Here is a 26,466-nt window from a genome sequence, read left to right on the forward strand (position 1 = left end):
TGGATTTATGACTTTGGTAGTATGGAAAGAGGAAAATTTTGTATAAGGAAGTAAACAACTCCTGAGATGGGGGTTGACGTCCACTCGGATGGTGCATTAGGGATCTGAGAAAGAGCAGGGCTCGTCTTCTTGTTGAACTCAGAAACTTGAAGAATTGAGAATGAAAGAAAAAATATTTCGAGAAACTTTCGTACAGTATCGTACTGTGCAGCATCCTTGGGAGTTGTGATGTGTTATATACTGTATTGCACGCAATACGACGAACGGAAACTCGACCTTCAGAAAAGAAGCTGGACCGACTATAATCATCGTTCTGTATTTGAGTCTCTGTCACCTACAACTCGGGTATAACCGCATCAGACCTAATTTGCCATTTAACCGCCCGCCCCTCTCCCCAACCATTCTCTGCCATCCCGGTAGAATGGCAGTTCCATGTAATAATTACCGTATAGTACACAACCAAAAATGGAGGAAACCAAACAGAGGAATGGGTAAAAACAAAAAGAACGAACACAAATGCGGCTTTCGTCAATTCGTATCAGATATGCTCCCATATATAAAACCCTACGATTCGGCGGTAAAGTATCTCTTTGCCTTGCTCCGGAGCTGCTGTGCCTTGATTTCCGGCGGTACAATGGTGTGGTGGACTACGTGGGGGCGATAGATTGCCTCGACTGGCGGCATCCTGTTTGACATGTTAGCACGTGCAGTGCTACTGAACTCGAAAGTTCCTTACCAGTCGTCGACGCTAAGCGGAAAGTATTCGTATAGTAGATCGTCCTCTTCCTTGGGACTCTGGCTCGGGTTGTGGCCCGCAGCCGCCGTCGATTTGGTGAACTGCGGGCTCTGCACGTCCGAATTTGACCTATTCGGACTCCTCTCATCTTCTGAAAGCGATAGGTTGATCGGGCCGGAAATGGCACCGCGCGGAGCCGAGATGGATGCCGATGCCCTGCCCAGGCTTCTCGAGGGTTCTGTAGACCATGCCGGTATGGGTGGTCTGTTGATACCCGGTGACATGGCGAGCTTCTTCGCTGGCGGCTGACCCCCGCTCGACTCACGATATAGTTGCGGCGGCGCCCAGTCTGCTGGTTGTTGGACGTTTCCAACATTTTGATATTTGGGTATCGGCGTAGGAATGCCACTGTTGCCGCCATTCTCCTTCTGAGGCGTCGCAGCGGTAGCGTCGCTGTTGCTCCTCCCGCCAACCTTCTTATCTCCACCTGTCAGGGGAATGTCCTTCCGGCTGTCGAAATTCCTCGGGCTGCGGCCTCTGACGATGACGGGGCCGGAGTGGGTTTCGGCAATCTTGATGTATTCACCCGACTGTAGCTTGCCGACCAAGCTGATTTCCACAATGTAGTGTTGCTGAAGGCCCTTCCTCCGTCCGTTATTCGCCGTTGCGTGCTTGAACTGTAGCCTCTTCCACGATAACGGCAGGGAAATCCGGTTTGCGTCCACCTCTTGCCCGTTGGTCAGGTCCAAGACAATGTTGGGCGGTCCGCCGTTGGACTTGGGTTCTTCGGCGCCTATGGGATGCGCGCTCTTCCAGGGTATTGATATGATTTCTGTGACCTTGCCCTCGATGGACTCGATGGCGGTTATGGAGGCAGACAGCTCGAATATGGGCATCTGTCGGCCCTGCTCGTCCACCACGTGGGTAATGTGTCGCGGTATGGTTACCTGGCCAGAGCACTGCCACAGGTTTCGCCGGTAGCACGTCAGCTCGAGGGGCCGGCCGCTGTTCTCGGCGCCAAAGACGTCCTCGGCGACGAAGAACATGCCGTACAGCTCGGCCGTCATGCTGGGTTCTACATGTTGGCCCGTACCGTCCAAGAGCGTTGCCTTCAGCGTCGGGGCCGAAAAGCCGAGCAACTTATTATCTAGCTCCTGCGTGGGCGAGTCTTGGTTGAAGTCTTCGGGAGCGGGTGGTGCTTCGTATTGGCGATTTGAGTATGCAAAGGGGTCTTCGAAGCCTGTGGCGGAGAAGTCTTCGAAGCCGTAGGTGGGCGTGAAGGGTAACGTGGGGAAAGTGCCATTGACAGTATCTCTGCAGGAGAGGAGGCGAGACGTGTGTTAGCCAAATTGACTTTCGTCTCATGGTTGCGATCGGGTGCCGGCGAGACGGGAGGAGCTGACTTCGCTGCGTCTTACCAGCCTCGCCAAGTGCCGAATGAGGACGGGAAGAGCACTTACAGCAGTGAATCGTCAAAAATGGAAGAGTCTATACCATCGACCACGGCGCTATTGAGGCTCATGCCGTCGCCGGGCGTCGCGCTGGACGACAATGAATGGAACGCAGCCATAGCATGGTAGTAGGACTTGTGTAGCGAGCGCCGTGCCGACGATGCGCGCAGCTACGTACGCCTGGCCGGGTGGGGGAGGTTGTCTGGGGGTTTCGCTGCCCTGGTCTAAGGTAGTGTCGAGTACTGCCGGATGGAAAGTTTCTAGAAAAAAGAGCTCTGTCGATTCGAGCAAAAGGATTGCCCGCGACCACTGGGACAAAGACAAACAAGTCAAGGGACGTGGGGGTGGTTGGCGCTGGTGGCCTACATTAACGAGTGTCAATGGGAAATACAAAAGCGGAGGGCTCTCTCCAAGGCTTCGGCTTCTGGAGAGAGAGAAGGCGTGGAGTCGAAGCGCGCGAGAAAGAGGGAAGGAGAGCACCTGCGCAGTGTCCACCCCTATCAGAACACCCGTGTACCGTCATTGGCCGGCTGTTATCGCACTGTGGAGGCAGGGAATTAAAGTCACGGCACCAAGATGCGGGGAGCTTCAAGGATGCCTCTGCGGGCTGTTACGCACTCTGTACAGTACCGTAAGCGAGTAATTCAATGGGCCGATGGTTCCCGCAACACAGTTCTTGTCACTGTACAGAAGCACTCTATTGTTTCTCTCACTCATCAACCGACAATCAACCTCGTTTATCATCATTAGGAAATCTTGTAATTTATGGCCGAACATCGGCGTCTAACTAATTTACTTGGGTGTTGTGCAACCATCCTCTAGCACACAATCAACCAAACTCTGGCGAGGACTAAGCGAAGCCCCCTCTACCCTACCGAATAAGGCACTTGGTGTTACCAGTAACCATCCCCAGCCATCTTGGAAACTTTATCTGCGCATCCACTTACACCTTCAAGTTCGGATGGCAGTTCTATGAGTATACAGTCTATTGTAGGGCTCGACCCTGTCCTTCTCTCTTCTCTTGCCATCTTTCTTCCCTGTCTTCGTACGTATCTCCAGATTTTTGACTCGTGTATTTCCCTACAATTCGTCATTCTATGGCGTAATCGGCGATTGATCGTCCTTTCTGCTCGACACCAACGCCCCAGACTTCCAAACCTCGTCTACCACCAACTGCGTGGCGCCCTCTCTGGTCTCTTCAGAGAAGATGACCAAGTCGGCATCCGCCCCGTCCTCCAATGACCCCTTGACGCCTTGGAGACCGAGCATCGCCGCGGGCGTTGCCGTGACGGCCTTCAATGCCTTGGGAATCCCTGTACCAGACCACCGAAGGAAGTTGTTGACGCATTCCATCAGTGTGACGGCACTATCGAGCTGTTAGTTCCGTATCTGTCAAAGACGTCGCCTCGAACCATTGATATGTCTCTCTCACCTTCCAGCAATCGTATCGGTGCCCTCCAGCAACAGCGTAGAGCCAACCTTGATGATGTTATTCACATCCTGTCCATTGACCCACTGATACGACCCATCGGCAAGGCCCATCATATGCATAGCGTCCGTCACCAAAATAAATCCATCAGGATGCGCATTGAACGCAATCTTGATCGTCGTCGGATGAAGATGGATACCGTCAGAGATAATCCCAAAATACGGCCGCGCCAAGCTCTCCGCCAGCCCCAGCACCCCAAACACGCCCGGGTTGCGGTGGTGAAGGGGGCGCATGGCGTTGAACAAGTGCGTAATCATCGTCGCACCCGCTGCCACGGCGGCCGACGCGTCCTCGTACGTCGCCTCCGAGTGGCCGATGGAGTAGATGATGCCCCGTTCCCGCAGCTCGGGGATGATCTTGGTCATGTTGCCCCGCTCCGGCGCCGCCGTGATCATCTTAATCGGGATGACGCCGCCGTTGGCCGCGCTGGGCTCGATGTTGTCGGCGCCGTAGCATCGGACTAGGTCGTCAAAGGTCTCTGCCTGCTGCAGGACGTCGACGTTGTGAATGCCGTTCTTGGTGGGGTTCAGGAACGGGCCCTCTACATGCGCGCCGAGCGATTCGGCTCCGTCGTGGGCTGCTTGTAAACCTCCTGATGCTCCAAGATAAGGCAAGGCCTGCATATTTAAAGCACTTAGCATCCATGTCAATTATCATGTGGATGATGTCTCACTCACCCCCTGATAGAGCTCTGGCTTTTGGCTAGTGAGTGTCGGAACGTAGGACGTAACGCCCGTAGACACGAGTTTCCTGTTCAACTCCCGGACCTTTTTGCCGTATTGCGTCATGTCCTCGAGCAGCGTGGAAAAGTTGAAGCCGAAGGCGCCGTTGAGCTGGCAGTCAATCATGCCGGCCGACACGATGCGGCCGCCCAAGTTGATGGTCTCATCCGGGAGGCAGAGGTCGTCGAAGAAGGCGGCCTGGCTGTGGATGATCTTGCCCGTGACGGAACTGACCCAGATGTCTTCTGATACGAGAGCGTCGCCCTTTACGAGACGGCAGTTTGTGAATTTCGTGATGCCATTCTTTGGCGTCTTTGGGATGGCGATGGGCATTATGGGGTGTTGTACGTCTTCGTGTAGGTATGTGTGTATCTTAGACTGGGTGGTGAGGGATGAGGTTGAAGTCAAGGTTTAGGTGCTTCCGGATTGGTGGAGGGTTGACTTTGGGTTGCACTTCAGTAACGACGCCATGAACAAAAGAAAATGCGAAACAGAGCGGCTTTGAAGGACTGATTCGAGTATTATTCACCAGCAACAGCCAGGTGCGCTTGCTTACTTTTGCTAGAGACCGGCGGCGGCGAATTCACCATTGGGGGGGACCGGCATGGCCCGGCCTACGTGGAAAGTCTCATGGTCGTCCAAAGTGTTGGACACATCGTCATGGCCCCTCACAGTTGCAGCTAGATAGGCATCACACATGGTGGTATGAGATAGGACGGAGATTTGGGTCACGGGTGTGTGTGTACTCCGTAAGGTAGGTAGGTGTGTATGTGTTTGGCAATGGCATCAAACGTGCCTTTTGGTGGGGTTTGGTTCATGGAGGGGTCGGAGATCAAGAGATACGCAATAAGAGGCCGATGGCACCGGTGCCGGTTGCACTGCCATGTGCCCTCCGAGTCAGAGAAAAGTACTTGACCAACGGCTGGTCCACATGGTAGAGACGATTCGTTTCTGGGAGGTCTTGTTTCACTGCAAAGCACCCAAGTACACGGCGCAAGTTGCAACGCATCATCATTCACCATCTGCTTCCCAGGTTCCAGAATCGGAGGGGTACGAAGTTACCCGGGCCCCACACATTGTGTCAGGGACGGGGACCTTTGGGGCCGTTGACATTCACGTTTGGAGAAGACAATCCCCAAAAGCAACGAGCGTTGCATGTGTGGGAGCCGGAGAGGGCCCAAAGAGACAGAGGAGTGACAGACTCGGTCTAGACGGGGCAACGAAAGGGAAAGAAAAGAAGGTTTGACGTGGTGAGGCTCCATGTAACGTTCCGTTGTCAAGGCCGAAGATCAGAGAGAGAGAGAGAGACGCTAACATTGGAAATGGAGCTTTGGTCTTTGGGTACGTGCCCCACACCAAACACACGTCCCACCTCCGAAAAAATGGGTGGATCCGGTACGGACGGCGCCCCACTCTCTTTATCGCGATAAGAAACGTCCTTTCCCCGGTCGGGCAAAGTGCGGGCAAAAGCGGCCACGGCTCCTATCAGCCAATCAATTTTCTTTCCCACCCTCCTTCCGCTCTCCTCCCCAGCCAATGATTGTCGGTCGTGGCTGGTGCAGCAGCCTACCGCTCCCGCCGCCCATGGCGTCCCACTCCCAGCCCGCCGCGTCTTCCTTCTCCTCTTCCTTCGTCCCGCGCGACGGCTCCGGGTCACATCCGTCCAGCAACCGGGAATCAACGTCAACTTCAAAGTCAACGTCAACCTCGGAGAACGGTCGCCGCCACCACCACCACCACCACAACAACACCCGCCAACGCCAACACCACCTCCCCCCGTTCAAACCACGCCATCTCGAGAGGTACTATGCGCGGCAAAACGTGACGAGCCGCAGACCACTAGCTATGGGGCAAGTCAAGGAGCTCGACCCACTATGGCAGGATCTCGATTGGTACGTTCATCTGTTCCTTACCTACGCAGTATATTCTCCTTCCCTTCAGACTCGACCCGCCCTCCACCTCCTCTCATGGCCGAATTGCGCACATGGGCCCTTGTCTTGTTCCTTTACCTCGTTCCATTTACGGCATCGCATCTGGAAGTAGGGGGAACACAATGATGCCAGTCGCCTAGCTCCTTTCCGATTCGCTCCTTGCTGACGTGCCTATGCTGTTGCGCCGTACAGGGCCATTGGCCAAATGCTCATCATGGGCTGGGATGGCACTGAGGTGACGCCCCAGATCCGTTCTCTAATTGAGGATCATCACCTAGGGACTATCATCTTGACTGCCAAGAACCTCAAATGTCGGTACCCTTTGCGCTGTTGATCAGTCCTGTTGATATCGACAGTTCGTGATTTTGTTTGCTGATGCCATGGATTAGCTGCTCAAGAAACGGCAAAGTTGGTCAAGGAACTCCAGACTATTGCACACAAGGCTGGCCACCCCAAGCCACTGCTCATTGCCCTTGACCAAGAGAATGGCGGTGTCAACAGTCTCTTCGACGAGGACTACGTGTGCCAGTTCCCCAGTGCCATGGGCATCGCCGCCACAGGCCGGGTCGAACTTGCCTACGAAGTGTCAAAAGCTACTGCTACCGAGGTCGGCGCCTGCGGCATCAACTTCATGCTCGGCCCGGTGTTGGATGTCCTCTCGAATGCTAGGTATCAACCTATCGGAGTACGTGCCACCGGCGATGACCCTCAGGAGGTCTCTCAGTACGGCATCGCCGCCATCAACGGCATTCGCGATGCCGGTCTCGCAAGTTGCGGGAAGCATTTCCCGTCCTATGGAAACCTTGACTTCTTGGGATCCAGCTTGGACGTTCCCATCATCACACAGACTTTGGAAGAGCTCAGTCTGAGTGCTCTGGTGCCTTTCCGGAACGCGATAGCAACGGGCAAGCTTGATGCCATGTTCGTGGGAGGCTGTGGCATCTCCAACCCCTCCATGAACGTATCCCACGCGTGCTTATCCAATCAAGTTGTGGACGATCTTCTTCGAGAGGAACTTGGTTTTGACGGTGTCGCCATCTCAGAATGTCTCGAAATGGAGTCTCTGACCCACGATCTCGGTGTACAGAATGGAGTTGTTATGGCCGTGGAGGCTGGATGTGACTTGGTACTTCTTTGCCGAGCCTATGACGTCCAGCTTGGAGCTATCAAGGGGCTCAAGCTGGGTGTCGAGAACGACATCTTTACCAAGGAACGGATCTACACGTCTCTGAACCGCGTGCTACGACTCAAGGACACTTGCACATCTTGGCAGACAGCACTTAACCCACCAGGCATATCACTCTTGTCCAAGCTGCATCCCTCACATATGGCTTTAGCGAGGAAATCATACGATGATTCCATCACGGTCATTCGAGACAAGGAAAAGCTGTTACCCCTATCTGAGTCGATGCACCAAGAAGAAGAGCTGCTCCTTCTCACACCATTAGTGAAACCACTACCAGCGTCAAGCTTGACCAAGAGTATCCTTCAAGCGAAGGATGCCCAGAGGCTTGCTCCTACACCACACGATACTTGGCTACACCGCGAAAAGGGTGCCATCATGAGTGGGGAGGGTGTCTTTAGGGAATTTGGACGCTCTCTAGCTCGGTCCCGTCACGGAAAGCTCCTCCATACCAGCTACACTGCGAATGGAGTCAGGCCAGGTACGTAGCCCTTCAAGACGACGAATGATGTGGGCGGGCTAACTCGATTGACATCAAGTCCATGAAAATCTCATTCATAGAGCATCCTGCATCATCATCATCACCGCGGACGCCAACAGAAACCTGTACCAAGCCGGCTTCACGAAACACGTCGAGATGATGTGTTCCATGCTACGAACCCGTGGCCAGAAGAAATCTGTCATCGTCGTGGCCGTAAGCTCTCCGTACGACTTTGCCATGGATAAGTCCATCGGTACATACATCTGCACCTTCGACTTTACAGAAACCGCGATGCACGCGTTAGTACGCGCTCTCTGCGGGCACATTGTACCAAAGGGAACTCTTCCAGGGACACTACGAAAGAGCAAAAAGGTGCTCAAGTCGCGCCAGCACTGGATCGTGGAGGAGTACGACCGCCGCCGCGATGCCCACGGCCTCGAGGAGCTCACAAAGGCCGTCGCCCGCGCCAACACCGTCGACCTGGGCCATCTGGAGTCGATGCCGGCCGCGTGCTTCGAGCTCTCGAAGCCAAACGTCGAGGAGGCGCACTTTGTCGTCCGGAACAGCAGCACACACGCCCTGTACGGCTTCGCTGCGACGTATTTTGTAGACGGCATCGGCATTCTCGGCGCCATCTTCGTGGACCCCACCAAGCGTAACGTCTCCGTCGGCCGGTCCCTCCACAGGCGAGCGCTGCGGCACCTCCTGACCAACAACCAGCGGGCCGTGAAGAAGATCCAGCTAGGAACTTCCTTTCCGGGCGTCTTCCTTGGCATCCCTATCGACGAGGGCGGTGGCGTCAAGAGCTGGTTCGCCAACAACGGCTGGGACGTACAATTCCCGAAGCGCCTCACGAACCTCGCCATCCACGACCTGAGCGGCTGGGCGATCCCCGAGGGCCTGCTGCAGAGCATCCAGCGCGCCAACCTCAGCTTCGACCTCATCCACGGCCTCGACAACGCCGAGAGCGTGCTAGGCCACGTGGCTGCCAACGCCAACCCCGAGGTGCTGGAGCTGTACCGGTCAGCGCTGCAGGAGACGAAAGCGTGCGGCATCGTGAGGGCAAAGGGCGCGGGCGACGCGTTGCTGGGAACGATCATTATCTGTCGGCCGGGGAGTCCGCTGTCAACGTATATCCCGCCCTTGCTTTCTGCCGTCGACGAGGGCATCGGTGGCGTTTTGGCGCCCGTGATTCATCCCGGACCGCAGGATACGCTTGTACTTCAGGGGCTTACTTTGATGGGCGTCCGGCAGAATAAGGCGCACAAGTCGGCCAAGACGGTGCTTAGCTGGGTAAGCTTTTGTTACCCTCCTCACCATCTGATATGATTTCCTGCGTGTTGGGACTTTACTGACGATCTTATGTGCGCAGGTGCAAGACGACGCTTACGAACATGTCATGGCGATGGGATTTGAGATTTTGCAGTCTTATGAGGAACTTACGACCGCCCCAGAAAACGTGAGTAGTGTGACTTAAGTTCATGAAGATGACGTTTATTGACAGATGAGCTAACGATGGTTTTCCCCAAGTGGACTGATTTGAATTAAGGATTCCCTGCAATGTGCACATGTTCCTATGGGAGGCTCAGCGTGCGGTATACCTTTTGGATCTGGGGTTTTCTGGATCACCGTCGGATGAGTATGTATCTAGGTGGGATGAGCTGCTTTTAGGCACCAAGTATGGGTAATGAAGGGTTCATACCCGAGAGTGCATATAAAGGCTTGTCATGAATGAATAATGGGCATTTCACGCAGTCACGGAGCCGTAATGAGACATACCTTCACCAAACTACCTTTAGAGGCGTGGGTCTGATGCTAGAGGGGGGCGTTACGGTGTATCCGTAGGACTAACACTTACAGTCACATCGCAGAGTCACATTCCAAGATCGTGGGCCTGGCTCTATGGGGAACCAGAACCCGAGATCGCGGGTCATCATTGAGTGGGATCGTTTCAGATCTTATTCAGTACACACAGCGGAATGCTGATCTGGGGAACTTGGGACAGGGAGAACCCAATCGCGGTGGAGGAGGTCTATATGGATCATGTCTTCGCCTTTTTTTCCTTTCGATTTCCCTTCTCCGAGGCCGGATATCTTTGCGTTGGGTTCGCGTCCGATACATGGCACAATTTCACAACAGCGTCCAAAGAAAAGTCTTACAGATCGTAGCTATTTCGCATACAGTAATCGCAGCCTAGATAGGGGTGATTCGGTTCACCCAGTCTGATCGAGCGGTTAGGGGGGCCATCCGGGGAGAATGGGAAAGGGACATAAGCCGACGGAAGGTCCCGTTCGGCTCCCGAAACCGAGAGGGATGAAAGATGCTGCTTCGGGGGCAGCCCTCGTTGAATCGAGACATCCTGTACAGAATCCTCGCCAGTATACGGATACCCCTGGCTAATATACCCCGCCTTTCTATCTATTAAGCATTCAGCTTTCAATTGAACAGAGGTGCCCATTAAGTGGTTCATCTCATGTCTTCTGCACTGGACGGGACGATTATGTCAAGGGGTTAGCCAGGTTCCTGCAGGTCCAGCTTCCACTACGTCGAGATAGATTGCATACATGCGTACAATAGATGTAACTCTGCGAGATATAGGGGGGAAGAGGCCAACAGGTTGCATCATATAATTGCACAGCTTGGCAATTTCGTTCGTTTGCCCCCCTTTTGGGACCACCTGTGCCAGTGAGGCTTCAAGCTAAGCCTGTAAGGAGGCAACGATTTTTCTGATGATCTCGTGGTCAATTATTTCGAACATGTGCTTTTTACACAATATACGGCAACCGCTGCGATTTACGTAGCGGCGGCCTTGGAGATGTATGAGTGGCTACTTCGTACACAATCAGGGAATCTGGGGCCGAGATGTGCGGGGGGAAGAGGGAGGGGGGGAAAGTGCGGAGATGAGATGATCTGTGGTTCGCGGGGAAATATGTAGCCGGCTGGGGTGAGCCCCCTGGTCAGTTTCCTGGGCTCCCTGGCCCGGACTACGAACAAAAATCTAGGTACTGCTTGCATGGGGCATCGTAAGTTGGAGATTGCATCCAGATAGTTTGGGGAATGAGGGGGGTTTGGTACTTACATGGTGCTGAAATGTTGGCTTGATGTACCTTGTCTCAGGAGACGCCTTCTACTACTTCCAAGGCTCATCGTAAGCGACGCGGGGTAGAGCATATAGCTTCATTCCATGGCTTGGGATCTTGCGAGTGGGGGATGCCCGACTATCCGCCAAGTCTTGGTTGGCTGCTCCCTTCCGCTGGGACGGGCCGGACACCCATCGGCGAAGGAATGCAGATGGAAGGGGTCTTAATCACGATGATAATACTGTTGGAAAATCGTAAGTAGACTTAAACCAAGGAACTAGAAAACAAAGGCCCGGCTCTAAGCCATCTAATCCGATATGCGAGATAGCCTCATATAATTCATCAAAAGCAATGACGTGCCACTCAACAGGCCAAAAGTCCGCGAACCATGTCATCATCATAACCATCCAACACCACTTCAGAGCTCCTTGATGGAAATCTTGCCATTCAACAAGACGGTATCCTTGAGCTTCCCATCCGCCCCAACTTCCAAAACACCAATCTCCTTACCGTCGCTCCCCACCAGCGTCGCCGCCGCCCCCTCCTTGACCTGGTACAGCCGCACCTCATTGTCCCTCACGTAGTCATACACGGCGCCGACGGCCGTCTCAGCTCCCAGCACGAGAATCGAGTTCTCCCGCACGTACAACGGCAGCGTCCCGAACCCGTGCGTCTCCTTGAACCACCCCGGCCCCTCGCGGTGCTCCCCGGAGAAGAACGACGTCCACTTCCCCTTGGGCAGGTAAAACTCCACCTCGCCCGACTCCTCAAAGATGGGCGCCGCAAGCAGGCTGTCGCCGACCATGAACTGCCGGTCGAGGTACCACGACGTCGGGTCCTCGGGGAACTCGATGCACATGGCCCTCAGCGAGAGCGGCAAACCCCTCTCCACCGCCGTCTGCGCCTGCGCGTAGATATACGGCATCAACCTCGCCTTGAGCTTCGTCCACGTCGCCAGCGTCTGCGAGCACCCTTCCTCGGACTTATCGTCGTCGTCAATCACCCAGGGCACGCGGTACGAGCTGCTCCCGTGCAGCCGGCTGTGGCTGCACAGCAGACCCATGGCCACCCACCGCTTGTAGATCCACGGCGGCGGGTACCCCTCGAACCCGCCGATATCGCAGCTCCAGAACGAGAAGCCGCTGAGGCCGAGCCCGAGCCCGCCGCGGACCGACTCGGCCATGGCCTCGGGCGTGGATTCGCAGTCGCCGCCCCACTGGAGCGGGAACCGCTGGGTGCCGGCGCACGCGGCGCGTGCGAAGAGGACGGCCTCGTCGGCGCCGTAGCGCTTCTGCAGCGCCTCGTAGACGACCTTGTTGTAGGAGAAGGCATAGTAGTTGTGCATCTTGACCGGGTCGATCGTCTTGTCGTGCCACTCGACGTCGAGGGTCGGGATGCGCTCGCCGAAATCCGTCTTGATGGCGTCGACGCCCTGGTCGAACAAGGTGTTGAGCTTCTCCTCGTACCACGCGCAGGCATCCGGGTTGGTGAAGTCCACGAGGCCCATGCCGGCCTGCCACAGGTCCCACTGCCAGACGTCGCCGTTCTTGCGCTTGACGAGGTATCCCTTGTCCGCGGCCTCTTTGAAGGCCTCGCCGTGCTGCGCGATGTAGGGATTGATCCACACGCAGACCTTTTTGCACAGCCCGGACTCCTTGAGGCGGGCGATTTGCGCCTTCGGGTCCGGGAAGCGCTCGGAGTCAAAGACAAAGTCGGTCCACGTGAAAGCCTTCATCCAGAAGCAGTCATAGTGGAACACGTCGACGGGCGAGCCGCGGGCCTTCATGCCCTCGAGGAACGTGTTGACCGTCTCCTCGTCGTAGTTCGTCGTAAAGCTCGTCGTCAGCCACAGGCCGAAGCTCCAGCTGGGTACTTTGCCGGCGCGGCCCGTGAGCGTGGTGTAGCGCTTGAGGATGTCTTTCGGGGTGGGCCCGTAGATGAGGTACCACTTGAGCCGCTGGCCCTCGACGACGGTCTGCAGGCGGTTGCAGCGCTCGCTGCCGACCTCGAGCTCCACGCGCCCCGGCGTGTCGATAAACACGCCGTAGCCCTTGGAACTGAGCCAGAAGGAGACGTTCTTGTAGGCCTGCTCGCTGGAAGTGCCGCCGTCGGCGTTCCAGAGGGAGATGGACTGGCCGACTTTGTTGAAGGCGCCGAAGCGCTCGCCGAGGCCGTGGATGGTCTCGCCGACGCCGAGGGTGGTCTGGGTGAACATGTAGTGCTTGAAGTCGCGCATGTCGCCCGTCTGCATCGGGGTGCTTGGCGCGGGGTTGTAGGCGAGGCCGACGCTTCGGCTGCCGAGCGACGTCAGCCGCTTGGCGCCGTCGGTGCTGTGGAACTGTATGTCAAAGTCTGGGTGGATGGTCGCGGACAGCGAGCCCGAGGTCAGGGTCGTCGTGCCCTTGTCGCCCTCTGTGATTTTTGTCTCGGCTTCTGGTGGTCTGCCGTCGGGGAAGAGCTCAAAATGGGGGCCCTTGTTGAGGGCGCCGGCCCAGTGCGTTGCCTCGACTGAGATGACGCCGTCGAATTCGGCCTTGACATCCTGTTGCTGCGTGTGAGCAAAGGCATTTCATGGTGAGGAGTGAAAGTGAGGGTATGAGTCGTTGACTTACAAGAGTGACTGTGCTCGCATTCAAAGTGTGACCCCGCGTCTTGATCTTTCTCGTCGGGCACAACAAGCTGAGGCCCTTTCCACCCTCAATCTCAGTGGTGTAGTAAACTTCCTCTGCGTACTCTGTCGCCGTGCCCTCGGCGGGCAGCCACATGCCATCGCGAAGACGGACCATGATGATTTCCTTGAAAGGGGGGGTATCTCTCACACACACTGACAAAAAGGACGACGAAACAGAGAGAAGACGGTTGTGATGAATCAAGAGGAACACAATTCAGCCGGGAGAAGCGGCTCAAGACTGAAGTGAATCTCGTCTCTTGTACGACAAAATTTCTTGGAGCACGAGGCGTACGGAGGATTAATCGGAGGGGTCGTCTTGGAGAGAGGGCTCACACGCAACACGGCAGAGTCCCGCTGTCGGGGAGATATTGAGCGAATCCCATCGTCGCAATCCCGCCGGTACTCCGCAATAGAGCGAGCCTCGGGGACGAGGCCGCTGATTCATGTTTAGCCATTGACGTCCACCGATTGGTCCCGGGGTGCGGCCCGATGGCGCAGGATCCGAAGTGGGCCGGAGAGCGGGATGATGAGGGCAGTCTGTAGCCTGTAGGAGAAGGGGAAGAACGAGTATTGCCGCAGAATGTGGCATAGACTCGTGACTTTGCGGAGATCTGGGGGGGAGTGATCTGATGAATGGATAAGGTAAGGTGACTTGTGCCATTTCACGCTGGGCAGTTAGTGTGGGGTTTACTTGGGGTTTCCTCCCGTTTCCCCCCGGGGCCGTATGTGTTAGTGCTGTTGCCGTTCTTCAACCGGACTGGTCGGATTTGGGCGGTTCTCGGGGTCCGGATCAGCTGGGGCCGCGATGGACTTCATTGGTGGAAACCGGCCGGTTCGGGATCCACTCGCCAAGCACCCGGCTGGCCGTTGCCTTGCGGAGTAAGGTACCTTAGTAGTAAGGTACTTTAGGAGTAAGGAACGTACCTGTCGCTTGTCTCCTTCCCCACATGCCTCCTTCTCCTCCACAAACAAGTGGAACCCCCGGTCGGTTCGGCAGAAGCAACCTCCCGTCTTCCATTGAGTCCAGTCCTGTTGTGTGAGAAAGAGACACAGAATTTCTCCAACTTTTCCATCTCCAACGGCTTCCTGGCTTCCCCTCATGCCATCACGGCCAGCTTCATACATACAAACCAGGACACTGTCAATCCCAATTAGCTATTCGACAGCTCATAGCTCTGGTCTGTCGTCAGTCCGCTTCCTCTTGGTCCCAACACCGCCACTCCCTGCGAGGCCATGTGCAGTAACCGCCCAGGGTTCTTCCATTCCTTAAACTTCTGCCCAATGAATGTCGGACAAGACCGCTGCGGGAGCGCAAATTAGCATTACATCGCTCCTCACTTTTGCCTTTCGGGGACGGACTAGGGGTACTCGGTACACCCTTTTTTCTCTCCTTTCTCTCCTTTCTTTGTACAATACGGATAAAATATGATCGATGCGGAGAAGGCTGCTCTCTCCTCACCGGCCCTTTGCCCCATTGCAATTACGTCTATTTCACTTCGGCTCCTTGGCCGTGGGCATCATGTCACTAATCAGGTTACTCAATGTCGGCTCCAAACGAGCTGCAGTCTGCCTGCAGAGAGAGGGCCCAGGGGCGAGCTGTGAGAAGCTGTATTAATACCCTCTACCAGCTCGCCTTCGTCTCCAGGATCGTGTCCCTTTCTTCCGTTGAGCTCTGGATCTCTAGCCGAACGTCACCCCAGCCAGTGTTCCATTGACTCGGAACCCCGGATCGCGGAACATCATGAAGTTCTCTCTGACTTTCGCCTCGCTGCTGGTCGCGGCCGTCTCCGCCCAGAACGGCACATTCCCCAATGGCACTTCACCCCTTTACAAGAACCCGAATGCCCCCATTGACGACAGAGTCTCTGACCTGTTGAAGCGCATGACCATCCAGGAGAAGACGGCTCAACTACTCCAAGCCGACATTCGTGACTACCTCAACCTGACCGATGGCCGCTTCAACCAAAGCGGTCTGACCTGGGCCGCCGAGAACAGAGCCAACTCCATCTGGACCGGTCTTTACTCCAATGTGTCCACCATTTCCTACGGAGCAAAGGTCGCTCAGGACTACCTGGTGAACAACACCACTCTGGGTGAGATCTCTTGCTTGATTCAATTGGGTCCAAGTAGAACTGTGATGCTGAGACCGACTCTCTAGGCATTCCGGCTTTCATCCAGAGCGAGGGTATCCACGGCTTCCTTGCCCTCAACGCCACCATCTTCAACTCGCCCATTGCCCACGGTTGCTCTTGGAACCCGGAGCTGGTTGAGAAGATGGCCAAGGTCATCGCTGTCGAGTCCAAGGCTCTCGGCGTCAACCAGATCTTCGCCCCCGTAGTTGACTTGGCTCGTGAACTGAGATTCGGCCGTGTCGAAGAGACCTACGGCGAGGATCCTTTCTTGTATGATGGTACTCCTAGAGGACATCACCAAGTCGTAAGCTAACTCAGACCAGGGTCGGCGAGTACGGCTACCACTACACCAAGGGTCTCCAGGAGAACGGCGTGTGCGCCATGGTCAAGCACTTTGCCGCCTTTGCTTCCCCCGAGCAGGGTGTCAACACGGCTCCCGTCCACGGCGGTCCCAGAGAGCTTCGCACCACCTACCTCCCCGCCTTTAAGCGCGCTATCTTTGATGCCGACGCCTGGAGCATTATGTCTTCGTACAACGCCTATGACGGTGTCCCCACGGTCGCAGACCACCACCTGCTGACTGAGATCTTGCGCGAGGAGTGGGGTTACGAGTACTATGTTATCGTAAGTTGTTGACTTTACACCGGACACTGAATGTAACTAACACTTTCAGTCCGATGCTGGCGGTACCGCTCGTCTTTCCAACGCCTTCTTTGTCTGCGGAGAGACCGATGATGCTTGCATCACCCTCAACGTACGTAGCTCTGTTAAGCTCCCTAGTACAACGCCCTGCTCACCAGTCTTTCAGTCCCTCCCTGCCGGTAACGATGTCGAGATGGGTGGCGGACGCTACAGCTTCCAGTACATCCCCGAGCTCATCGCCAACGGTACTCTGCCCGAGGACGTCGTCGACACGGCCGTCTCCCGCGTTCTCCGCGCAAAGTTCAAGTCGGGCATCTTTGAACACCCGTACACCGGCGTCCCCGACGACGAGGTCTTCAACTACCTCAACACAGAGGAGCACCGCAAGATCGCCCGCGACCTCGACGCCGAGAGCATTATCCTGCTTGAGAACCACAACGAGACCCTGCCCCTGAAGAAGGACGCTCACGTCGCCGTCATCGGCCCCATGGCCCACGGATTGGTCAACGTAAGTTTTTGTGAAGCTTTATACGATAAGGCCTTTCCCATGCTAACAATATATCACACAGTACGGCGACTACGTCATCCACACCGCAATGGAACGCGGCGTCACCCCCCTCGACGGCATCAAGGCCGCCAGCTCCGGAACAGTAACCTACGCAAAGGGCGCCGAGCGCTGGTCCAACGACGAGTCCGGCTTCCCCGAGGCCGTCGCCGCTGCCTCGGCCGCCGACGTCGCCGTCGTCGTCGTGGGCACCTGGTCCCGCGACCAGGACGAGCTCTGGGCCGGCCTCAACGCCACCACGGGCGAGCACATTGACGTCCACGACTTCAAGCTCGTCGGCGCCATGGGTCGCCTCGTCAAGGCCGTCATCGACACGGGCAAGCCCACTGTCGTCGTCTTCAGCTCCGGAAAGCCTATTACCGAGCCCTGGATCTCGGACGAGGCTGGCGCGCTGGTGCAGATGTTCTACCAGGGAGAGGAGGGCGGTCACGCGCTGGCGGATATCCTGTACGGAAACGTGAACCCGTCTGGCAAGCTTTCCGTCGCGTTCCCGCATGATGTCGGTACCACGCCTGTGTACTACGATTATCTCAACTCCGCCCGGTCCTGGCCCAACCCGGGTAAGGAGTACGCCAACGGGACCTTGGTCTTTGGCAGCAACTACGTCTTGTCGACTCCTCTGCCCTTGTACGAAGTAAGAACACATCTAACAGCTCCTTTTTTTTCCCCTCTCCTTCTTGACAGTCTTTCTAACCCAAATCCAACCACAGTTCGGCTACGGTCTCTCCTACAGCACCTTCGACTACCACGACATCTCCGTCTCCGCCTCCACCGTCTCCCCCACCGACACCGTCACCCTTAGCGTGCAGGTGACCAACAACTCGACCCGCGACGGCGCAGAGGTCGTCCAGGTCTACGTCAAGGACATGATCTCCTCCATCGTCGTGCCCAACAAGGAGCTGCGCGGCTTCTCCAAGGTCTTCATCAAGGCCGGCGAGACCGCTGATGTCTCGATTGACCTGCCCGTCTCCTCGTGGGGTTTGTGGGATAAGAAGCTGCAGTACGTCGTTGAGCCGGGCGATTTCACCGTCTTTGTCGGGTCTTCGAGCGATGATTTCCGCGGGAATGCGACTGTGACGGTTGTCTAAGGGGCTTGTCTTTTGCAGTTCCCGAGGGCATTTTACGGTCAAGTTTTTTCGACGGCAGTCGATGGCCTAGGCCACCTTTGGCCGCTTTCTATGTACATATTGTGTAATGGATGAATGAAAAGATGACATATGGGGTTACTCAACGACAAGTTTGATGACCGACTAGCCTCCCACGTCGCCGAACAATAGTGAACTAGAGTACTCGCTCAGAAGACACTTAACAAAGCGCCAAACTATGTGACGAGTAGAGTTAATTCCAAGAAGAGCGTTACCCATATTACTGCTTAAACCTAGGAACGGTCTGCCCAACTCTTTGCTTTCTAGTCTCGGCGATCCTCCCCGAAGCGTTTAGAAGTAAAATAACGGTAGAGCAGTCTCATCTCACCTGGGTTAGTTCTGTGTCATATTTGAAGGCAATAGCACAATAGGCTAAGGCTGTTGAACGAGCGCAAAGGATTTGTCTTCTTCAAAGTTGATGTCAAAGTTGATGTCTGAAAACTCAATGATCATGGTCTTGAAGTGTATTGCCCTCCTCTCTGCCACATCATCACATCCATTCAAAGTCGTTCAAACCTTCCATCTGCGAACTCACTCTACGCAACGCCAATTGAACTTTGCAGATTAGGTCTGCTTCTGTCCAGTATAGACATTGAATTTCAAAAGGGGGAACTCTGGTAGAACGGAGCAGAAAGTTCCAAGAGCACAAGCCAACCTCTTTGGAGCTACTGAGCCAGATCATATCAACTGCTTGTTATCCCAGGGTAAGAAAAGCCGTGGCAGACACGTCACCGGACGGTTTGACTCTGAGCCTATATCAGCAGCTCCACTCTCTCAGAAGCACTCGTTCTCATCTCTAGCTTCGGGAGCGAATTTCGTCTCGACTTATCTGCTCTGCTATCTCGACGAGTGTGATGATAGTACCTCACCCAAATGAGGCACGCCACGAACTTCCGCACCTGCCGACGAAAGACGTGTGATCTTGAACACTTGTGTGTCTCTCAAATTACACTTTACAAGACCTTTGGCAATCTTTTCCCATGGGGCAGCACAACATAAAACGCTATTTTAGAAATACAAAAAAGGCATGTTTGCCGACTGGTTGCCTGTCTACCAGATTCGGAAGTCTCATCGCAAAAAACCTCCAGCCCCGCCTCTTCATCTGAAGATTTCTCTTCTGTCTTGCGTCTTTGCTAAGAAAAGAAGAAGACGAAGAAGGAAATACCGAAAGACCCCTTCAGGCAAGTCTTGCCTGAAATTGCCACACACACACACACACACACACACACACACACACACACACACACTTCACACTCGCACACTCTCGCACGCACACCTCGAAGGAAAAATGACGGAATGCAACATTCCTCCCACAGGCAAACCTTTCTGTCCTCTACTTGCTTAACAACGTCCATGCGGCCTCTCGACCTCCCGGTTCGAGTTTCTGTTTCGTTTCTCACACACCCCCCTCCCCCCTTCCCTCTGGTAACTAGCTGATGGTCGGTGCAGAACAAGAGGTAGCAGGTCTTCCATCTTCCCAGGTTTCTCGTCTTGTCAGATGCCCGTCAAATCAGCACATCATCACACCACACCATCACTGCCACACACCAACCCTCTGTAGCCTCCGATCTCTGTGTCACCAGCCCGAGCCTTCTGCCTGGGCGGGGGATGGTTGGCCGGATCTCTGGCTCGAACACCGGATGAAAATCTTCCTTTCGGAGGGCCAGCCATATACCACAGTAACTGAGGTACTATACCGTTGCATCCGGCACGACTTGGTCGTCGTAAGCCGCATGACATTTTATCTTTTGGTACTACATGAAATGCAACCCCCTTTTCTGCTCGAATTGTATTTGTCGTCAACTTTTGCTTCTTTGGAATAATTGTCTTATATCTTGTACAGGTACTATGTCGTTACGAACGGTTTCCGTGCTCATCGGGCGATTATCATACACGTGCCAAGACTTTTTCGTATTTGTAAAAGCAAGTGCCCACCATCCATCCACCCATCTCACCATCGTTTTCTGATACACACACCCTTCAGCCTGCCTGCCTCCCTTTTGCCTCGTGACGAGTTGCCCATCTTTTGTTTTCTCATTCTCTGGCGCGCTCGACTCGAAACCTTCGAACCTCGATCCTGGCACAAAGGGAAGCGGGGGCGGGGGGTGTCCTAGTTAGGAGGTCATAGTCATACCGCAGACAGCCCTCAAACCGCCCGAAGGAAACCGAATAACGGATGTAGGATAGATGCACGGTCTTGGTCAGTCATCGGGATTTTCCCATTATTTCCGTCTTTTTTTTTTCCCTCACTTCTTTACTTATTCTCCATTTCTTCTCATAGACAGAAACGTTTCGCTCGCCCTATTTGACGTACTAGTCACATACTTCATGTGTGTGGGGAGAGAGTTCTGCACGATGCGTATTGTGGCCATGCTGAGAGACAGTTGAATCCTTGGCAAACTCCGGATTCCCGCTTCATCCTTCCAAACAAGCACCCAAAAAGCATCTCATAAGCTTTTCATCTTCCATGAGGTTAACCTCAGAATCGGGCACTCGTGTAAGATTCGATCCCTCTTTTAGCAAGGAAAAAAAAAGTGACGCCTGCCAAGCAAAGCCAATCTCACGTTTTCCCCTCCTCTTTTTATCCTTTCTTACATAGCCCTCTGTAAAGTTAGGTATCCCCAGATCGTCGGAAAACCTTCCTAGACTTCTCATCACGAGACTACTGCACACATACCTTCTTTGCATAACGCCTCTCGGGACGTTTTCATTTTTTTGTTCTTCATAAAGGATCAACAAGGTTCAAGCCGCGGTGCATTCGGCCGCCGGCGAGTGCCTGCAGCAGTCTGTGCCTCTGCAGGTAATGCAGGTATGCACCTAAGGCAAGCTACTGCTGTAAGGCAAGATCTGCAGAGATGCGGTATGCGCACCTCAAGGCAAGAAGCAAAGCGTGCATGAGAAGAGACAACAAGAAACAACGACTCAAAACTTCTAGAACCACAACCACCATCCGTCCATCGTCATCGTGACTTTACCTTGCCTAATAAGCGCTCGCCGCTTTCCTTGTGCGCCGCATACTTCCGCAGTGCAGTCTGCAGCAGCGCAGCGCAGCCAAACCTCAAACCCAACCAACGTTCCCCCCCTTTCCCCCATTCATCCGTCCGCATGTAACCCAACTCTCCGTGCCCCCTTCCCCCCTTGGGCCTACACTAGTGTACACCTCCTTCTTTTCGTCTGGAGTTTTGAGCCTCCCCTCCGCCGCCTCAGATGTCTGTCTGGGGTTCATATTAATAGCTTCACCAGTGACACCATCCCCCCTCTGAACCCCCGCTACCTCAGCCATCCTCGACAACCCTCCCATGTCCAACTCTAGGGTGCCTGCCTGCCTGCCTTGCCTTGCACCTTGCCTTGCCTTGCAACATCATCCACAACAGCAGCAACCAACACCCAACAGCAGAAGAAGAATCGTCATCCACGATCCCATGCAGTGCGAAGCATGCCCCTTGCAGTAGTCGCGCGGGAAGCCCGGCCCTGCATGTATGCATGCATCACCAACCCTCACCCTCACAGGACAAACACGCCTTTCCGCTTTCCCTCTCCCCATCCTCCACCAGCCCTTGCCTTGCCTTTCAACAATGCAGCAATCCTCCGGCCCGTGTAATAACCTTATAAAGAACATGGTTAAAACATAACACCCTAGGTCCCTCCCCCCTCTCTCTGACATCTCTGATATGCAGGGACAGGCGGCGGCAAGTCACGCCCACGGTTTAAAGACACAGAGAAACAAAAAAAAAGAAGAGAGACAGAGAAGCGTAAAACAACGTACCTACACGTAAAGCAAGAAAAGGAAAAATGACCAAAAAAAAAAAAAAGGCAAGGCTGGTTTCGTTTCCAAGGTCGGCCGTGTCTAGCAGCCTGACATCCCACACCGCCCATGCAAACATGGTTGCATCATGGGTCATACCTGGCACACGCTAAACTTCGGCAACCCTTTCTCAACGTCGCCTTTCGTCTCTTGGTCTCTTGGTACTTCTCTTGATCTTGCCCAGTCTTTTTTTTTTTTTTTTTTCGTTTCCGCTATCTGCTTCTATTGTGAAGCTGCTTGGCATCTTGTCTTTTCTTTCCCGTTTCTCTCTCGCTTTCTATCTCTCGATCCCTCCTCCTCCTCCTCCTTATCGATGCGCGCTGTTACCAGTACTACTTTATTTCAGACGCCAATAGGTCTGGGTAAGAAAGTCTAATCGAGCTCTTGTTCGGCTACTTAATCCCTTTCGTCTGTCTCTTCCGTCTGCATCTGTCTTCTCCAAGCCTGCAAAGGCCCAATATTTACACGGGCTGTAGATCGTCTCTCATGGTATGATCGGAGACGGGCTTTGATGGGTCCGTACGCCATGGTGTGACCGCTTAGAAAACCCTGGCTGGAGGAAATGATCGAATTAGATAGGCACAGGGGACAGCGTTCGGACTGACAATGTCATAAGGATGTTGTAATATTTGATGCAGTCTAGTAATGTGATGCCCGACCCTTTCGGGCAACCCTATCGTACAAGTGTCCTCCACGTCTTTTATCATAAGACTCGTGATATGTTGTATGCCCATAATTTATCATTAGTTTTAACACCTTTGTAATGCTCAATGTAGAGTTTCCCAGAAAAAGTAAAATCTCCCAAACAATATTGCCTGTTGCCGGTATGCACTCGCTGTGCCTTGCGTGTCAGACAAGTCTTGACAACGCACGCCACATCACTACTATTGTACAAAATCCCTGGCTACAAATGGTGCTGGGAATAGCGATAGCAAGAAAAAAACGAATGTGGTAGATTTTGTGAGAGTTGCTGTTGATAGGTAGTGAGAAACAGTCCGTCTCCTCACGACCCGTGAGACAAAATCCGGCGCAGCATTTGAAAGATAACGAGCGTTCATCTCTGCTATCAAAGTCCTGTCGAGTTCGGAGTTCATCGGCTGAAGTGGGCCTCGGTGTTCCGGCGAGCCGTGTAAACTGATTGCGTGACTGGTCCGGACTGGGTGTTTTGCGCCCTCGCGGGAGACTGATCGAGGGGTGTGGAGGAAGTTTGCTTCCTGGGGGTATCGGTAAGGACTTAGGCGAAGATACCGACAATTGACATGCCCGCAGCTAGTAGTATGTCAGTGGTGTTTACATGCAAAAATGTTTCACGGATATTACTAACCTCCGGCGAGAACGTAGCAAAAGGCAGTAATCTTTTGCTTGTTGGAAAGAAGGCGGTTGGCCTCCTCTGAGAGGAAATCTTCGGCCAAAAGATCGACGAGAGCAGCGTAGAGCAGCAAGCCAGAGGATCTAAGTCACATTAGCCGAGGTTTATTACGAACGGACTGAACAACTCACATGGCGTTGAATACACCGACGATGATGAGACCGAACGCACTGTCGGGATCGTAACTGCTGCGGGTGAGAAGTCCGATGGCCTGTCCGATGGGGGCTGTGGTGCCAAAAGCGACGACTAATACCCAGGGACGAATGCTGCCCTTGGGGTACGGCACAGCGGCAATACGGGAACCGAGACCAAGACCCTCAAACATTTGGTGGAACAGGATAGCGACGAGCAGAATGATGAAACCATCAATAGTGATGGAGATGGTCATGCCGACAAACACTGAGTGGAACAGGATACCACCTTCAAGCATGGTAATGTTGAGAGACATCTTGCGATACACAGCGGGGTCAACCTGTTGACCCTCGGCATCATAAAACGGATCTTCCTGCTTGAGCTCCGTAACAGCAACCTGCGACGACGTCTGCTTCTCCTGGGTGGTTCGGATCATGTTCATCATCTCCATACGCTGGCGCACATACTGCTCGTAGAAAACGACGAACCAAGGCGGCATGTCAGAGTCGGACAAGTTGGTGTTGGCGGGTGGTGGCGCTCCATACACAGTCTCCGAGTAAGGCGCAGGGAAGCGTGACTTCTCGTCGTCGTACGCGCGCTGTGCGACTCGCTTCTCAAAGTCAATGCTGTCTGCCTCGGCATCGAAGCTGTTGCGGCCATAACGAGGAGGCCGGGCAGGCTGGACGGCTCCGTGACCGTGGTCGTGCATCACATCACCAGTAGGTCCTCCGTGGGAATGGCCGCCAATCTTGGCATTGATCCACATCTCGATACTGAACAGAATGAACATGGATCCCATCATGATGGCACCTGGAAGGGGTGGGTAGTCGTCGGTGAAGAGATCCGGGAGGCACGGGTTCATGAGATTGCCGAAGGCGGTGGGAAGCAGCTGTGCCGTGTTAGTTCTGTGCAACTAAATGAGCCAAAACAACCTACATGCACAAACGCCGTCGCGATGAGCACGCCTGTACCGAAATGCTTGCATGCGAAGAAGACCTTAGGAGGAACCTTCATCCACTTGACCTTCTTGGCCACAACTGGGAAGCCAGCGCCTGGAACGGTCTTATTAGTACGTTGACCCGCGAAAGGACTCGTTTCGTTTGTTCATATCGCATACCGAAGATGGAAAAGGCCAAGACCAAAACTGCGCCAAGTTAGCCAAATTGATAAGACACCAGTGGAAAGTGTTTTGGGGCCAACTTACAAAGACCAGCAACGTGAAGGCCAACATCATACTCAGCCGATTGACCACCCTTCTTAGCGCCACACTGGGGCTTGGGCTCTTTCATTCCGTCCATCTTGATTACAAAAAATCCGGTATTTGTCGCTCAAAAGAGGATTGCTGCTTGATTGGCAATCCTGAAATAAAAAATAAGGAGGGTTTGAGAAGGAAAAAGGCAGCCAAATAATCCGGGGCCGCCTACTGACAAGGACTCATTCGTAAAGCGAAGGCAACTGAGAACAAGGGGACATGAGAAGCTGTCCCGCAGCTTCAGTTAGAGAACAGACGAAAATGCTGATCTGGCCCCGGCTGTCGTAGGTTTGAGAGCAAGGAAAATAAAAAAGGAGTGGAAACGAAGAGAAAGGAAAAAACGGAAGGAAGAAACGGGCGATAAAAGCATAGAACGACAACAGACGCTCTGATGATGGGCGAAAGGGAAATCTTGGTCAAAGTCTGGGCTCGACTCGCTTTAATATGCTTCATATGACAGCCCGCGCAATGCAGCCCGTGTAGAAGCGGGTAGGGAAAGAATAAACGTTGACATGGGACAGCGGTCCCTGTGCCACCCAGCCGATTCAGAAATAGAAGACGTTGCCAAGGATGAGGCAGCTGAGGGTTGAGCCTTGGTGGGTTCGTGATGGGGGGACGTGGCCTTAGCGTCCGCCTCGCGGGAAGCGGGAAGCGGGAGGACCTGAACGGGAACAAGGTTCACCGTGGGCAACAACCGTGTGTATCCGTATGGGGGCGAGGACGACGGCGGGAGCGGAAAGGTAGGCTAAGTCGACCGCGGTTAAGTCGAGTCGAGCAACTTGGTGCGGTGCGGCGTGCCTGAGACCCAACTTGTGTCTAGCATCGATGATCCCGGCCGCTGACCGGATCCGATGTTGTTTGTTATAGCATGATTTGCCGGAGGGAGTCGAGACGGGAAGTCTGAGAGCCCGGCTCGACCTGACGGATAAGAAACAAGTTGTATGGGACCTGATGATGGGGTTGGATGGCGTGGATGCTACTCTGTCTCTGTAGGTGTAAGTAAGCGGTGGTGGCTGATCCAACCTTTCGTCTCGACTCGGCACAGCTTCACATCCGTCGCGCTTGGCAAATAGGACTGATAATGGTTGATGATGGGCAATATCCCAAACGAGACGACAGTCGATCTTCCATCGGGTCATTGCCAAGCGCGCGAAGGGGTCCATATGGACGTGGGGTGCGCGTCAAAATGGGGCGCCGGCATTTGTAAAATTTGGGTTGTGTGAAACGGGAGCCTCCCAGGGTCTGGCGCCAGGGTTGCCAGTCGGAAAATTCTTAACTCGATTTGACTCTTGGTGTCTAGGGAGGCTTCCCGGGAAGCCCGCGAAGAAGAAGCGCGGGGGAGGCTTGACTGGAGGCGCGGAGAGAGGGGAAACTTGGCGGGACAGGCACAAGCCGTCGAAAGCCAAGAGAGTAGCCAAGAGCACTGACACACTTGTCCCCTTTTCCCATGGCAGTGGATGGCATTCTGTCGTTGATTTTTGGCTTGGCTGCGGTTGCTTGGCTGCGATTCTGCAGAGAAGGGTTAGCCAAGCTGTCTTTGGTGGTTTAGCAGGCTTGGTAGCACGGGGTTGATGGGTGACTGGTTGAGTGAGTGACTGACTGGAGGCTCCATCTGCCCTTGCTTGGTTCTGCTTCTAGTCGGCTTCTGCTTCTTCTCCGCTTCTTCTTGCCGGGGCTTTT

At 54.3% G+C, this 26,466-nt stretch overlaps 7 protein-coding genes across 7 annotated transcripts; 3 read left to right on the top strand and 4 right to left on the bottom strand.

Annotated features, from left to right (window-relative positions):
• Nucleotides 1-564: 564 nt before the first annotated feature.
• CTAM01_07234 (NDT80/PhoG like DNA-binding protein) lies at nucleotides 565-2,306 on the bottom strand (the record flags this gene model as incomplete). Its single annotated transcript, XM_060523257.1, has 3 exons — nucleotides 565-685; nucleotides 737-2,050; nucleotides 2,197-2,306. The coding sequence occupies 3 exons, from the start codon at nucleotides 2,304-2,306 to the stop codon at nucleotides 565-567; spliced, it is 1,545 nt and encodes a 514-aa protein (XP_060381995.1).
• A 976-nt stretch (nucleotides 2,307-3,282) lies between these two features.
• CTAM01_07235 (N-acetylglucosamine-6-phosphate deacetylase) lies at nucleotides 3,283-4,731 on the bottom strand (the record flags this gene model as incomplete). Its single annotated transcript, XM_060523258.1, has 3 exons — nucleotides 3,283-3,553; nucleotides 3,620-4,293; nucleotides 4,354-4,731. The coding sequence occupies 3 exons, from the start codon at nucleotides 4,729-4,731 to the stop codon at nucleotides 3,283-3,285; spliced, it is 1,323 nt and encodes a 440-aa protein (XP_060381996.1).
• A 1,251-nt stretch (nucleotides 4,732-5,982) lies between these two features.
• On the top strand, nucleotides 5,983-9,470 carry CTAM01_07236 (glycosyl hydrolase family 3 N terminal domain-containing protein; the record flags this gene model as incomplete). Its single annotated transcript, XM_060523259.1, has 5 exons — nucleotides 5,983-6,290; nucleotides 6,522-6,640; nucleotides 6,719-7,993; nucleotides 8,052-9,286; nucleotides 9,366-9,470. 5 exons carry the CDS (start codon nucleotides 5,983-5,985, stop codon nucleotides 9,468-9,470), a joined length of 3,042 nt encoding a protein of 1,013 aa, XP_060381997.1.
• A 2,021-nt stretch (nucleotides 9,471-11,491) lies between these two features.
• On the bottom strand, nucleotides 11,492-13,859 carry CTAM01_07237 (glycosyl hydrolase family 31; the record flags this gene model as incomplete). Its single annotated transcript, XM_060523260.1, has 2 exons — nucleotides 11,492-13,621; nucleotides 13,686-13,859. 2 exons carry the CDS (start codon nucleotides 13,857-13,859, stop codon nucleotides 11,492-11,494), a joined length of 2,304 nt encoding a protein of 767 aa, XP_060381998.1.
• A 1,626-nt stretch (nucleotides 13,860-15,485) lies between these two features.
• Nucleotides 15,486-18,171, top strand: CTAM01_07238 (glycosyl hydrolase family 3; the record flags this gene model as incomplete). Its single annotated transcript, XM_060523261.1, has 6 exons — nucleotides 15,486-15,837; nucleotides 15,903-16,146; nucleotides 16,200-16,500; nucleotides 16,550-17,026; nucleotides 17,088-17,717; nucleotides 17,794-18,171. 6 exons carry the CDS (start codon nucleotides 15,486-15,488, stop codon nucleotides 18,169-18,171), a joined length of 2,382 nt encoding a protein of 793 aa, XP_060381999.1.
• Nucleotides 18,172-21,564: 3,393 nt separating this feature from the next.
• On the top strand, nucleotides 21,565-21,840 carry CTAM01_07239 (uncharacterized protein; the record flags this gene model as incomplete). The annotated part of the gene is made up of 1 exon (XM_060523262.1): nucleotides 21,565-21,840. A coding segment is annotated over one exon (276 nt), but the record flags the coding sequence as incomplete, so codon positions are not given.
• Nucleotides 21,841-23,267: 1,427 nt separating this feature from the next.
• On the bottom strand, nucleotides 23,268-24,832 carry CTAM01_07240 (ZIP Zinc transporter; the record flags this gene model as incomplete). The annotated part of the gene is made up of 6 exons (XM_060523263.1): nucleotides 23,268-23,302; nucleotides 23,358-23,485; nucleotides 23,534-24,423; nucleotides 24,471-24,586; nucleotides 24,652-24,678; nucleotides 24,739-24,832. The coding sequence occupies 6 exons, from the start codon at nucleotides 24,830-24,832 to the stop codon at nucleotides 23,268-23,270; spliced, it is 1,290 nt and encodes a 429-aa protein (XP_060382001.1).
• Nucleotides 24,833-26,466: the final 1,634 nt, after the last annotated feature.

Source organism: Colletotrichum tamarilloi, assembly GCF_030869305.1.
Source record: "Colletotrichum tamarilloi strain Tom-12 chromosome Unknown Scaffold_22.1, whole genome shotgun sequence".
Taxonomy (NCBI): Eukaryota; Fungi; Ascomycota; class Sordariomycetes; order Glomerellales; family Glomerellaceae; genus Colletotrichum; species Colletotrichum tamarilloi.